This window comes from Xiphophorus hellerii, chromosome 11 (genome assembly GCF_003331165.1).
Source record: "Xiphophorus hellerii strain 12219 chromosome 11, Xiphophorus_hellerii-4.1, whole genome shotgun sequence".
In the NCBI taxonomy this organism is placed as follows: Eukaryota; Metazoa; Chordata; class Actinopteri; order Cyprinodontiformes; family Poeciliidae; genus Xiphophorus; species Xiphophorus hellerii.
In genome coordinates, this window is record NC_045682.1 from 14,175,371 (window position 1) to 14,190,808 (window position 15,438).

The 15,438-nt window shown below is 39.5% G+C and overlaps 1 protein-coding gene across 1 annotated transcript; it reads right to left on the reverse strand.

Annotated features, from left to right (window-relative positions):
* Positions 1 to 208: 208 nt before the first annotated feature.
* Positions 209 to 6,028, reverse strand: LOC116727987 (transgelin-like). Its single transcript, XM_032575701.1, has 5 exons — positions 5,862 to 6,028; positions 2,019 to 2,205; positions 1,746 to 1,917; positions 1,515 to 1,617; positions 209 to 1,426 (listed from the first exon to the last, which is right to left on the reverse strand). The coding sequence occupies exons 2-5, from the start codon at positions 2,196 to 2,198 to the stop codon at positions 1,276 to 1,278; spliced, it is 606 nt and encodes a 201-aa protein (XP_032431592.1). The 5' UTR covers positions 2,199 to 2,205; positions 5,862 to 6,028; the 3' UTR covers positions 209 to 1,275.
* Positions 6,029 to 15,438: the final 9,410 nt, after the last annotated feature.

Genomic DNA, 15,438 nt, shown 5'->3' on the forward strand with positions numbered 1-15,438 from the left:
TATTTCTCTCCATGCCGAGTTGTAATATGATGACCTTTGTTTCATCTCAAAGTACTTTCACAACTGTTCAGAGACATCCAAAAATAACCTGATATCACTGCCAGAAAGTCAACACTTGCAGCTGGAAGTACACAGATGGTAACATGGTGTAATAAATAACTCAAACTGTAGATTCCTCCATTGCAAACTTATTACTCAGACATTGGCATGTCCTTGAATGCACCACCCGGTGAAGTTTTATTGTCTTTTTAAAAAGAGTTGTATCCTGGTTACAATAGTGAAACATCAGAGAGGAGAACAGAGAATTGATTGTTGCTTGACATGTTTTCTGAAAAATAAATCAACCGTAAATGTTTGCATTCGGTTTTTTGTGGAGAGGTTATGAGCCATCAATGTCTTACCAGTAGGAAGTATTTCTCCCATTTCTCAGTGGGTTAATCCAGATCGGGCCAAAATCTAAGAGGATTGATGCCATCTTCAAATAACTCCAGTCTCGGCAGGTAATGCAAAAGCTATTTTAGAAACCTTTAAACCACCATCATGCTTGCATTAGACTCGATTTACATAGAAGCTTATGGTTCTAAAAACGTTGCCATGTGAAACGCACAGTGGTCAAGCAATTTTACAACCACCTAAACTTTAGATCAAGTTATACTTATTACACAACGATAATTTTGTAAATGACAGGATACATCTGTTATTGTAACAGACCACTAACTCATTGTAAATAATGATAATAAAAAACAACTTCTGTGTAAATTAATCTAATGCAAATTTGATTGTAGTTTGAAGAGTTGCAAAACAGCATTCACATGGAAGCAGATTTGAGATTGGAGCCACTTTAAGATGGCAGCTCTCCATTAATATTGGGCCCACTCTGACTAGCAGTTAGCATTAGCCTCCATGGAAACTAATCAGATGAAGAGCATTACCCATTACAGGCAAGACGAGATTTGTCCATAACTTTCCCACAGAAACCCGATTTCAGAAATTTAACATACTCCTTCTCGGGTCGTGAATGAAACATAATCGATTTAAAAAATGTAATTGACAAGAGACAGGCAGAGGGGTAGCTATAAATCTACAATGTACCAAGCTTTAGAAATTAGCTTAAGGTCTCAATGTAATATGTGCTCAGGTTCTCTTTGGCTCCTAATTTGGTCCAGTTTTTCTTGACCAGTAAGGTCAGTTTTCTCCTCACGGCCAAAGTCAGAGTCATAGCTTCTCTGTCCCTCCTCGTAGGACCTCTGAGGGCCGCATAAGACCTGCCCTGCTTCAGGGGTTGTTGATGATCTGCCTCGGCAGTCCGTAGCCCGTCATACCAGCTTGAGACGCTCCTCGATTTGTGCCCATCTGCAGGCCGATGACGTTTCTGCCTTCGTTCAGCTGGTCCTCTGAAAAATCTCTCTTGTTTTCCTGCGACTTCCTGCACACATACAAGCCCAATTTTCAGCACCTCAGGCTTTTCTTTTGTCTGGATTTAGTCACAAGGATAATAAAAGTGTTAAACTCACTTGGGGAACCAGTTAGGATCTCCTTTGTAATTCCCATCATTCTTGGTGACAGCCAAACTACCCAGGGACAGCAGGGTCCTCTGGACAGCAGCCAGGTCTTTGCCTGCAAATATGCAACAGTCCCATTTGAACACATTCAAGAGGAAGAAATAGACCTGAACATTAGCCTCTTAATTCAGACGATAATAATTCTGCTAAAACACTGCAGTAGGCGTCTGCTTATTTTCTTACTTTCATAAAGATCTACAGTCTGGAACATGTCCGTTTTGATGACTCCGTAGCTTTCTGCGGCTTTAAGGAACATGGAGATTTGCTCCATCTGCTTGAAGGCCATACCGGAGGTTTTAATGGCCTTAATGGGTTTGTTGGCTCCATGCAGGCTGTTGATGAGCTCACACAGTACCTAAACACAGAAGGAAACAGATACCTCTCATCAACACTGCCACCAGTGTGATTTACTAAGTCCTATTTAGATAATTACATTCCTGCAGACCAAACACTCACACATCCATCCTTGAGCCACTTTTGGAAGCCAGCCTTGTCTTTCTCGGGCTCTTTAACACCAGGGCCACACTGGGCAATAATCCACTTCACCAGCCTCTCCTCCAGTTCCGGGTCGTACTTCTTGTCAATCTTGCTCTGAACCTCGCGGCTCAGGCCGTACGCTGGACCCCTGTTTGCCATATTGGTCCTGTTGGGTGTCAATGAGAGAGTTACTGTAGATAAGCTGGTAGTTCATTAACCTTACATCTGCGCAGGATGGTGTGTCCATGTTATTGCAGCATTTGCAACCGAATGTTTGCACTGTGCACACCCAAAACCCAAGATTGAGCCAAGATTTCTATGCTATTTGGGATTACATAACTTTCTTTTGTAGTCTTTATCAGATGAGTTTCTTTCAGATATATAGTACCTTGCAGAAGTATTTTGTTCTAACTTTTTCCCCCCATTTTGGAATGTCTGCACCTTAAGCTTTAATATACATTTTTAAAAATATTTGAAAACATTAGAAAATCTGTTAAAGGTTTGCAATAAGCCGTATAGTATGCATATAAAACATGGAGTGTTTTATAAATTAACACTGCAAATCACTAAACACACCATCTTCTTGGTGGGACATGGTGGTGGTTGCATCATGCTGTGGGATGTTTTAGCTTAGCACTTTCAGGAAAACTGTGGATGGTTTGATCCTGTAAGAAGTCTTATAGGAAACTAGAGATTGGTTCACTGTCCAGCAGTGTCCCAAATAAACAGCACCATCGTTGGAATGGCCCAGTCAAAGTCCAGATCTAAATCCAATTGAAACTATGTAGCAATATACAAAAATTACTCATAAGCACATTGTTCATCGACTCTGAATTTGTACTATTTTGTTTGACTAAGACAGGACTCTGACTGTAATTCACACTGTCAGGTTTAAACAGCTTGAGAATTTAGATTTTTTTTAAGATAAATTAGTTTTACATAATGCAGTTTGTAGTCAGAATGCACCGAAAGCGTCCGTGCGTTTTTGAAAGCCACTTTCACTGGACTGTCTTGAGTATATTAAACTATAAAGATAAAACCAGTTGCTCTCTCAATAAAAAGGGAACAATGAGGGACAATGAACTCTCTGGAAACTTTATAGGAATACAGTCTGTGTCCTTTTCTACAATGCAAAACACATTTAACTTTCGACTGTAAATCATGTCCAAAACAATGAGTGGTGGTGTTTTCATTATCCAGGCCATGGCAGTGTAATTATCCAACAAACACGAGAAAATTAAAGTGATGGATGCCTTGCGGATTACAACCCGGTTGCTCTCTGCGAGTAATTGTGGCTGGCCTATCTCAGTTATTAATGCTGTTTGAACTTCCTGTCGAACCGCCCTGCTCCCTGCATCCTGTTTGCTCACTCTGGTGTCACTTCCTTCCCCCCCTTCCTGACAAAAGTAGCTATGTGTACGGAGGGGTCTAAACAAAACACTACGGTTGTCACTATGGGAACCGGCTTCAAAATGACAAACACTGCATTCAGAGCCTGCTAAATTGTAACAATACTCGGCCTGTGCAGAAGCGGGTCAAAGATGCCAAAATCCTGTAATTTCTGGTTTTCCATGACTCCAGATAACATTATGCAGATGTTTAGAAGTGATGGGAAAGTCTTCCTGGGTATTTTTAAGTAGTCCACACACAAAAAAGTGGTGTGTTTTGTAAGTAAATATCAATGCAAGTATGTGCATGTGAGTTTTTGCAGGAGGATTGGTTTAAATTTGATCCATGAGACATATTAGGTTCGCTGGTGCAGAAAGACACACCTATTTTGCAACACAAGACACTCGTCAGACTTGCACAATAAGTGATGATAACTTGACGAATCATCCTCACAGAAACAGCTGAAGAAACTTGCACATCGTCTCCATTTTTTTTTTTTTTTTCTGGTTTCGGTGGTTACACACCAGATGGATCTCTTCCTGTCCTCTAAATTATCCCACTAGTTTGTTGCAACAACAAGTGTAAAAAAAAAAAAAAAAATCCCAAAAACATCTAAAGTGTGTTTCTCAATCGGAGGAGTTTCATCAGGGATGTTCTGGCATGCCCGGGTTAACAAGCTGCAGCTGCAAACATCAGGACTTATTCTCAGTGAGAAATCGAGGATGACAAAGTCAATATAAACTCTCAGATTACCCGACACTTTTTGAGCAAATGGCATCGTTTCCAAGCCAATTGTGTGTTTAAGTGTCAGACTGGGGGACTTGGAGACGTTTCAGCGTGGCTTTATCTTAAAGCGTGATCAAACAAAATGTGTAGACGAGGAAGAAGCAAATTTAGGGCAATTTTATAGTTTCAGCATTAAGTGCTAAAAGAAAAATGTACAAGAATTTTTGTGTTTTTTTTAGAAAGCACCAAAAGTGTCAAACTCCTGTCAAAACAACATTACAGATGTAATATCTTGGAGAGAAGGTTGTTCAGAGCTTATATAAATTTAAAACCCACAACATGTTGAGTTTCTTGTTATCCATTACACTTTTAGTGTAAGAAGTTAGATAAACTAGTCAGACTTTCTGCTGAAGTACATTTAAGAGAGCTCTTTTAGTTTTTGTTTCATGAGTGGAAATAGCTAAACTTTCATTCTTATAAAGGGGAAGAAGTCTTTTAGGCAGCTGTACTCAGCAACAGGTGGGAGAGGGGCTACACCATTACTCTATGTTGATTACATCCCCCCCCAAAAAAACAATCTGAAAACTTAGACATATTGTACAGAAGAGGATTATGATGAAGATTCTGACGAATCCCAGACTTGTTCATGCACCAAGTTAATCTAGTCTGTAAACTCAAAGGGACAAGCTTTCAGTGTGGGTAAAGTGCACTTTTACAAATCCTATAACAAAAGAAATAGTTATGTGATTATTTTTACATGATAATATAAGTGACACACCCAAGAATGTTTGATTATTTGGATTATGACAGACAATCAGAATCCAGATTGTTTTTTGTGGCACTAATCCTCTCCCGTATCACTGTTAGTAAGTCAAAATGTAGAAGTGGCGCAAATTTATTTCTTTAAACTGGTTTTGAAACCATAACAGTTTACAGTTATGGTTTCAAATCACGTGTTATGAGTTCTCTATAGTTAATCAATATTCAACAGGTCTGTATCAAGTCATTATCAAAAGTTAAATCTCACCTGCTTTTCTATCGAATAAAATGACAAATTCATACATTTGTTCCTAGTGTTAAACACATTTCCACCAACGTTTGCCTAAAGATACTTCTTTATACCTGAAACTCAGAAGACCCTGCAACGCCATCTGTGCTTTCATTTGCACCAGCGCTCCCACACTCTCGTATCAAAACTTGCGATCTTCTGTTAAATGAAGCGTTTCACAACTTGTTGAGTTTGACAAGATCACATAACAGATCCAAGTAAAGGAGCCGATATCAGCTTTTGTTTAATCTCTGCCAGACCTGACCTTTCTCACATACTCACACACAAACACTCTAAAAGAAAAAAAAAAAAAACACACACACCTCCTGCTTGACATGAGGCACATGATGGACAATGTTCTGCATTTACTTCCTGAATTAGACTCTCGCGTTTCAGTTTGTGAAGCAAAAGATGTCTAAAATAGACAATTTCCACTTGAAGTGGTTGAATCTGAAGGAATACATGAACATTTTCTCCAAGCCTGTGCATAATTAAACAGTAAGGAAAGAGAGCAAGAAAGAGGGTGCGGTGCTTGAAGTATTGAACTCTTCTCATTCTCCCTGTCTGGAATAATCCACAGCAAACAAAAAGGAATTCAAACTACCAGAAAGATCTCAGAAACCTCAGATTGAAAAGGAAAACTAAGTGATTTTACTCACGTTGGGTTGTAGCTTTCAGGTGGATAGAAATTAACTTGGCCTTGTGCTGCTGTGTTTTCCTGTTCCCTCCACGGCTCGGTGCAAAGTGTGCTGCCAGCACAAGTACAGCAAACACCTCCCGTCTGTGACAAAAGAGAAAGAGAGAGAGCAAACCGTTACGCCTTCAGACCCTCTCATTTCACTCCATGACCCGCCCATGGGGCTCCAACTTTGTTTCCTCACTAAAATTTAAATTCCTTATTTAGGAAAAGGAGAGGAAGGAGGGGGATTAAAAGCAGAACATGTGACTTGAGAGCGTGGTGTGGTCGCTGAAAAGAATTCTCCAAATTTCCCACTCGACCACAGGAGAACAAGATGGGATTAAGCAGAGGAGGGGAGGCAAGGCAGGGGCGATAACATCCTCCAGACGGGTGAAGCTTAAGGAGCAGAGAGAAGGGAGTTGCTGTAATTAAAGAGCGATGAAGCACATGTGGGAGATTATGCACTGCTTTAATTGAAGCCGGTGGTGTTTGTGGTTCTTAAAAAGCTCGTCTGAAACAAAAACAGAGAACCGGCGGCTGTGAAACGGAAACCTCCCCCTTCAGGACGAACAAGAGAAACGGGTAATGAAACAAACAAGCAGAGATGTTTCCCCCTCTGGTGCATTCCAGCCTTTTCACCTCTTGATGGCAGCAGCAAGTGTGAACCTGTCGGGGCTTCTGCATAAAGACATGGGATTGTTTCTGATGTGATTACACTCCAAGAAACCTGATCCGTTAAAACCCATACAGGACACAAATGCTGCCTAACCAACAGACAGGTTGTGATTTAGAATCACGTTTTATTCTTTCTGCATTTGATGACAAGTTCACAGCCAGTTCGCCTTGGCATTAGGTTTGACTTTCACTCGGGTAACTTCAAGATCTTGCAGAGAACTTTTCAATTCAACATCTGAAAGTGGAAAGCGTGTGACCACAGAGAGCTGCCTGGGTTAGGATTACAACGGAGGCGGCCAAGAGGCCAGTGGCAGCTCTGGAGGAGCTGCAGCTAACCCCAAGAGAATCCAGCTAAACTAGATTATCAATCGGTCTCTTCTCAAATTTGAGAGTGGCAAGAAGAAAGGCACAAATTTGCTGTTTAGTTAGCCTCTTACCCTGTAGGGGCCACCGAAAACATGTGGAAGAAGTGTGAGCTACGTACAAAATAGTGTGTGGCGGAAAACTAGCCTGCACATACTTTTACATATCTTGTAGCCTTGTGTATGAAATTTTTCTTTAAAGCCATTCTGTAGATGTGCAAGGCTGTTAGAAACAAGATGATGTGCAGCTGAAATTGCAGCAAAGGCCTTTTTTACAATGCAAAGATTCATGGGGGTAGATTGCATGTTTACACTTCTTGAAATTGTTCTTTGTGGTGGTCCATGTTAATAAAATACATTTTAAAATAATAAATGTCAACCCTGTGCAAATGTATAGCAGACAGACAGATGGGAAATTCAGCATGTAGGAGGGTGAATCTGAAGTGAAAGCAAAAATATTCTAAACCACACCAACATTTCCCCCCACCACAGTTCAAACCAATAACCTTTATGTGACATTGGGTTTTGAACATTTTGTTTCACTTTCTATCCTTAAAGCCCTCATGTTGAAAGTTTACTTTGTTTTCGCCAATCCTTCTCCAAAATGATGCACATGTGAAAACGATCAGATCGTCTTTGCTGCGTTTTCATCCTTGACACTAAGCTGCTTGTTGCTGCTCGTTAGCACCATCTGGTGGACAAAGGTGGCAGATCGCAGTCAGGATCCTTGTTTGCCTCCCCGTAATTGCTAAAGTCAGAGCGACTTGTGCTCTTTTTTTTGTCTCTACTGTGCCGTGTATAGATGACAGACTCAAAAGCAGGCAGGTTCTAGTTTTCAGAGACTTTGAAAATTGAACAGCAATTAAAGGAAAGAGAAACTAGTCAAACCTCAGGCAGCACAGCAGCTCAAGATGGACGAACAGGAAACAAAGGAGATAAAACGCATCGAACACCAGGAAGTAGAAATACTGGAGAGGATGATTATTGATTGAGGACAGCTGTGCTGATCTCATAAGAAACAGCTGTGAAGAACAATCATATTACAAAACAAACAGGAACTTAAACATTATAGCTAACATCAAGGTAGTGTTAGTAGTTAGGCATTTAAATACTGCAGATTTCTCTTTCTGAAGATAAATGTAATAAAATACATGTAAAGTAAAGCAGATAGACAATTATAGGCTTCCTTGGTAATGAGGTACAGAAAGTCTTAAGCTAAAAAAAATATTTTTATTGCCACAATGCATTTGCTTATTGGACAAATTACTAAAAAAACACTCACTTTGTGTGCAATTATTTAGTGGGCAGAAAGGTTATATTTTATATATATATATATGTATATATATATATAATATAACTGAATGTACATTTTTACTTTTTTAGATTGATTATAATATTTAGGGAATTTTATTTACATGACTTCCTGTTTGATAAAGACGTGGCCTACTTCTGTCAGCCATTCTTCAACAAGAGAAATATGACATGAGGTCATATCACTACAGTGAAGTTGATGTGCTTTAATCAGCATGCTGCACAAAATTACTAATTTAAACCTTACTATACGCAGTGCATACGGTGGTAAGGAGTTACAAAGATGAGAAAGCGTTCAGCATTGCTCGTTCGGCCATCTGATCCTTCAGATCTACATCCTGCAGAAACCAGCAGGGCGAGCTGGAGAGGAGAGAGCCTGACAGAGGATGATAGAGGGAGATGGTGCAAGTCAAAGATTTCTCTCTCTATCTGTGTGCTCTAGCACAAAAAGATGGAGTAGGAAACATATAGCGGCTGATCTACTGGAAAAAATAGGGTGTACAACTTATTAGCAACAAGGTGTTGCCATAAACTATGGCACTAATAGTTTTTTTGTTTTGGTGTCTTTCATCTTTTCGAGATGGTGTCAGTGAATGGGCTGTAGGTCAGTTCAGAATGAATGCATGTGAATAAATAGTGGTATTTGTGTTCTGTGAACTCATTAACACTGCGACTCCTCTGGTCCCAAAAAACATCATAAATATGAGAGGTTTGGAAAACATTAGTGGTCAGCCCTAGAACATACAGATGAGTTAACGCAGGTCATTTTGTCAAACTAAACTGAGACAGACACGCCGCTGGGTGATAATGATCAAACCGAAAGCTGCTAATTGAAAAAGAGCCGGCCGGTGGTCAGAGCGCTGTGCGGTCATCAGGGTGTAAAATTTGAGCCTGCTGGACACAAAGGAACCGCACAGGCTGAGATGATGAATTGCAGCTCAGGGGACGGTCGGAGAAAAGCAGTTAAGTGTTTTGTTGCTTTCAACCTTGGAGGCGAATGATTTAAGTCCGCTGCTTTTTTTTTTTCTTCTTTTCTTTTTGGCTCACATCCAGGAGCGCATCACATAGTCCTGTAAGATCTGCCTGAGTGATTTCTGAGTTTCAGAAAGGTGAAAACCCTCGGAGTGGAGTGGGCTTTCCTTGGTCAAAAACAGCTGGACACATAAACAATAACCGAGAGTCTGCACAAGTCTGTGACGAGGAGCAGTGCTGCAGTGCTGCTGCTCTCTCCTGCAGGTCTATTGATCTCCATTACCATGTACATTAAGTTTTACTGCTTTCCATCAGCAGACAATCAGGTGTTTGTTTCAACAATATGTGCATTATTTTACAGCCAAATTCTAGTGAAACCAAAAAAAGCTAACTTTATGATGTGCTTAGTGCCCAGAGTCTCTCTCATTTAGATCAGTGTCTCATTTTATAACTGGAAACTACTGCTTCAAATTTGGAAAATAAACACTTAAATCGACATAGTTGGAGGAAAAACAGGAGCGCCTTACGAAAGTATTCAACCCCCCCTGAACTGTTTCACTTTTTTTTTTACTTTACAGCCACAAGATTTATTGTATTTTGATGGGATTTTATGTAATAGACCTACACAAAGTAGCACACCTTTGCAAAGTGGAAGGGAAAAGACACAATATTTAAATATTTTCTGTAAAAAAGATTTAATAAAGTGCTTGGTGCATTTTTCTCCAGTCCCTGTTGCTCTGATACCCTTTAATTAAATCCATTGCAACATTTTTTCTTAAGAATTTTCATAGTTGGCAAACAACTATCACTTGTGTGTAATTTAATAAAACGAAACATTCTGTTGTTATTGGACATCAATGAATCTTGAAAAACACAGAATGCAGCAGACAGGTCATCATCCAATTCATAATAATGCACTTCTTTGTGTTAGTCCCAATGCCAGAGGCTGATATTCATGCTTGGAAAGTGACAAAGTGTGAAGAAAACCTCAAGAAGTATGGACACGTTTGCAAGTATTCACTGACATAAATGATGCATGTGGTAAACACACTAAAAGCAGGAAAATCCCCTTTTAGATGTTATGATTCAGATTACAATTATGCTGATAAATATAAAGCTAATTGCTATTCAGTAATTTTCTCCAATCTTGGTTATTCTGGACTCTAATTTCCTTTCATAGTTTTGCAAACGCTCTAATGGCCAAACTGCCAGCAAAATAATAAATGCCAACATGATGTTGAACTGCTAGAAGCAGGTTTTTGCCTACCGAGTGGAAAAGGACCCCCTATTTATCGCAGCTCTTTAAAAAATAAAATTAGAACGCTACATGCATACTAAATGTCATTCTGAGCTCCAGATGGCCAATGATAAATTATGTTTTACTCAGTCCTCCGCTCACAACTACAAGGATAACGATGCAGTGGCAAACATCAACTAAGGAAGTGCTTGGTATTAAGACTTTCCTGCACATAGTTTAAAGTGGGCCAGTTTGCAAAGACGTGTGTGGTGATCCGGTAGCACAGGATCGATAAAACAGTCGGAAACTTTCCAAGTGAGATCATTCAGAGTCGAGTTCGCTGCAGGTATGACTGCTATCTGCATAATGCGATCTCAGATGTACCGCAGAAACTTGTTTATCGATGACATAACAGGACCGCTTCTGCAATTCGTCCAGCTGAAGTTTACAGTAATCAAACAATTGCTGACAATTATTCTCCCCGTGCTCTCAGCTGACCCCTGAATGTCCATATAAATCTCATCCTCCCCACCTCCTCACTGTAACCGCCGCTCCGAGGCGGGAGCCAGTTCAGCAGAAAATACCCATTTGCCCTGCGGTAACTGCTTGGTCGCGTTCTTTTGTTTGAAAGCAGAGCTCTGGCTGCAGCAGCGATGACGTCCGTATCCTAACCAACTGTATCGACTGAACACAGCTGATGGACGGCAGCGACATGCTGTTTATTGTAGCTGGAAGTGAAGATCAGACGTAATTTATATGACCTCTGTGTATTGATAGAGGAGCAGAGATGGGGGATGGGTGTGAAAAGAGAACCTGAGATCATAGAGGGTAAGGATTGTTCTGACTTTCCTTAAGAGTTAAAAGAGAAATTTGTGTTTTTTGAAGCGCGGTTCTTCTGTAGAGCAGTCGCTATCCCACCTGCAGTTCAGACAAACATGTAGTTTCTTCTCTGTCATGAAGCATCGCACTAAAAGAGTCAGCTGAATGGGGCTCAGGATTTTTCCAAAATCTAAAGATTGCATGTGCTTTTATAAACTCCTGCAATGTCATCTCTTCGGTTTCCAAAGTCAGAGCTCTAAGGTTGCATTCCTGCCTGCTTTCGTTCTTTCCCAGGATCAACACACCTGAATCAAATCAAGTCGAATCATGGTTTGTTACCAAATGTTCTGCAAAACCTGACTACAAATAACCAGGCCGAGACCAAATCTGGTAAAGGCAGAAAGGAAAGGCAGAATGTAAATGTGTTAATTTATACTAACTTGAAGTACTGTAGATTTTTCCATTTTTATTTCTACCATACATTATTTCTCATCTGTTGCCACGGCCATACTGCCTTCTGTTACAACAAACCTTTTAGCAGAACAGCTGTATTTAAATTGGGAATAAACTGAATACATCAGGAAGCCTATTTCAGATTTGAACATGTTTTTTATATATCTCTTTTCTTTTCCTGCTTTACTTTACAAAAGGTGAACATGTTCAAACTTTACGTTTATCTAAATGATCAACTTATACAAAGGGAGCTGTAGCGGCTAAAATCCTATATTTTAGGCTACTGGTTGTTATACTTGAAAGGCGTTGGTCTTATGTGCGTTCAGTAGAGAGTTATCATGCCGATCTTTAGTTTGACTTATAAAAAGGTCATTTATTGTACAGAACAATGTCCATTGTTTGCTACTTCCATGTAGTTACCCGTAAATTCGACATCAAACCCAAACCAAACACAGTGGAAAACTGTTGCCTCTTCCCACTAACAACACCTGAACAGAATCACCGTTGACCTTAAATACCCATCCCCCATCAGACACACAGAACTCAAAATGAAATTCGCCCCCTGGTGGCGATAAACACAGAAAAGGATAAATGGCTCCTACAGGAGCATTTATAGAAAAGTTCACAAATTAGTGTTTGCATCAACCATCGTACAGCGTTAACAGGTGATGTTAAATAAAATAAATCTAAAAGTGGGTTAGAGAAAAGTATCTGTTTATCCAAACTGATAGCATTCAAAGAAGTAGATACTGACTGCTTACAACTTCTCAACAGAATCCCAGCTGACTAGTCTCAGTTGCAGCATTTTTTAGCTTTACCTGACTTTCCATATACGGTAGGTTTGTTTAACAAAATTAAATAATAAAACATCCCATAGCTTTCTCAATCCAGCAAGGGAGCAAAGGCACATGAACTGAGTGTTCATGCTGATGCTCAAAAGAACAACGCAAAACCAGGACTGATTTGGTTTTTTGTTGTTGTTGTTTTTTTGCTTCTCTTCCAGCATCAAGAGTAGGTCAGATTAATCCAGGATTTAAAACCATGAAGCATTTAACATTTTACTGCTAACTCTCCTCCAAAGACAAATTAATCCAATAAGATACAAAGAGGTGAACAAAGACATTTATTGCAGCTCTCAACATTGTAACCTGGCCATTTATGCGTTTTATGTACTCTAATTGTCTAAACATTTTTCTAGAAAAGTAAGTGTGATGTCAGAGCAACAAAAAAAAAAAAGAAGAAGAAAATAAAACAGCTCAGATTCCTTGGTAAAGCTGTCTCAACCTAATACAGAAGCAGGAACATCCCAGGTCTCCAGCTGAGATTCAGCAACTTTGACATTTATAAACAAGAAGGAAGAAAAACGGAGGAGGGAGGAAGGATAACTGGGATTAATGTTGATACGAGAGGAAATCCAGGTGGACAAACCGGAGCGGGTCTGGATGAGTGAGGACGGAGAAGGTCAGAGGATGGCAGGAGGGCAGGATAAAAAATGTAGAGGTGGAGGAAGCGGCGGGAAAGAAACGAGGGCAGGACCAGATGGAGACAGAGAGAAAGGAAAAGCAGAGAGAGACCGATCCCACAAAAGGAGTCAGAGTCACTTGCAGAGAGCAAAATAGAGACTGACATAAACCGATGGACGGAGCCATTAGGAGAGTGGAAGTGGAGCGGGCTCCAGAGAGGAATAAGCCAAGTCCAATTTCATCTTTATGAGTGAGGGAAGTGGCAGAGAGGGAAATATCGAAGGAACGCAGGAGAGGAATAATGAAATGATTCCCCTCCGCGTGCTGTGTTACCGTTAGCATATTAATAAATCAGCTTAAAGGAGCGGGTCATGGAGCAGAGAGAGATTTAATGAGGAGGCCCGGGCAAGTTTCTGTAACAAGCCGGCCGCTTATAATAAGTCTTATTACTTCCTACAGTATCATGAAAAAGTTTTTGCCCCTTTAGGGATATCCTCTTATTTTGCTTTTTGTGACACTTAAATGTTTCAGATCATAAAGAAATGTTAAAATTAAAGATAAGTTGAGTAAAAACAAAATCAATTTTGAAATGATTATTGAGAAAAGCTTTCTAAACCAACTCAATCCTATTAAAAATAAATGGCCTTCTAGGGTTCATTAGTTACAGAAAATCAGGACATTCTGGTTATTAGCTGAAGTCCCAATTATTAAAACAATTATTAAATTTCAGAGTTTGTAAAAACAATGGGATTTATTGCATTTGGACGACAGTGGAGTGACTTGAATATTATATTTTCCTGTTGTCCAGTAAGTGACACAGCACACGTGGAAATGGTCAAACTACAAAACTGCACAACACCGTAAACGGGATAATTGCACCAAACCGTGTGAAATAAATCAGTGGCTTGATGTTAACAGATTTTAGTTGGTTTCCAAAAAAGGAGTTGCCAAGCATTTCAGTCTCTTGATGTGCAATAACAGACAGGAGAGACTTGCAGCTGGAACTGTAATGAATTTAAAGTAAACTCATGGAGTCTGAATATTGTTACATGTCATATTTTTTCAGTTTTTTGTTTGTAAAAAAAAAACCTAATTATAAACCATGCGGTAACTTTTTAATCAGATGATATTTAGAAGCACAGGCTGTGCTGTTTTAAAAAAAACAAAACAAAAACAGATATTGTCTGAAGTTCAGAAATGTGAAACTAGAGAAATAAGCTTCATTTGCAACACCCACTTGTGGCCACTTTCATCTTTGACCTGCGTTGCTGCCTGTGTCCACTATGCTGCAACATTTGCATGCAGCTCTTCTCTAACACATCACTGCATTGTGATCTTTTGAGGTAAGTAACATAATACATCTCTAAACCTCTTAGCAGTCATTTAGAGTATATCTAAATTATTCTGACCAGAGGCTACAATTAGTCCATAAACATCCCATAGGATTGGCTTCAGCTAGCTTGCTTCTATTAAATAGCACTTCACCTCTTGAGCTTCTAAAACTTTTGGTTTGCATTTGCTGTAGAGTTTGTCTCATAGTTCATCCATTCTGTCTTATGAATAACCCCAGATTTGGTTTCTCTTCAGTTCTCCAAACACATAAAAAAAACAAAAAACAATCTGTAATCGATTGTTTTTTTGCTAAGATTTCATCAATTTGTTAATATTTCTACATGTCATTTATGTCTATGTTCTCATCATCAGTCCTCTGCTGTTGACCAGCTATTTGCACACTTTAACGCGTGAGTAGGCGGCTGGGATGTTATGCATTGCTCTATTCAGTGGCCTCTGCTGGGGACAAAAATACGCTAGAACAAGACCAGGAGCTGTTTTAATTCTGATTAGAGAATGAAAGCAGTTTTGGATTCATTTGTCAATGTAAGAGTATTTTTTTCCTTTGCTTTGTTCTTTTGCACAGGAGGCAGCATAGTTTAACCTTTTAAATCAAAATGTTTTCAGGGCGACAGTTCAATACAAAGACTGAGCATGCATATGCAAATTAAATGTGTTCGATGGCACAAAAAAAATCTCACATTGGTGAGTAAGTAGAGACATTTTATATCCAATCCAGCTCAATACAGGAAGACAGTGGAGCTGCAAACTGTAAATATGCACTTGGAAAACCTGAAATCGGTGTAGTGGATCTATATAGTAAATTAATATTCTGTTTGTGTTATGTCCTGTGTTGTTTGAGTTGTTTTTGGGTTTGTTTATTCTGTATTCCTTCATTTCTTTTCATGAGATCGGCCTTGTTTCTGTTTTACT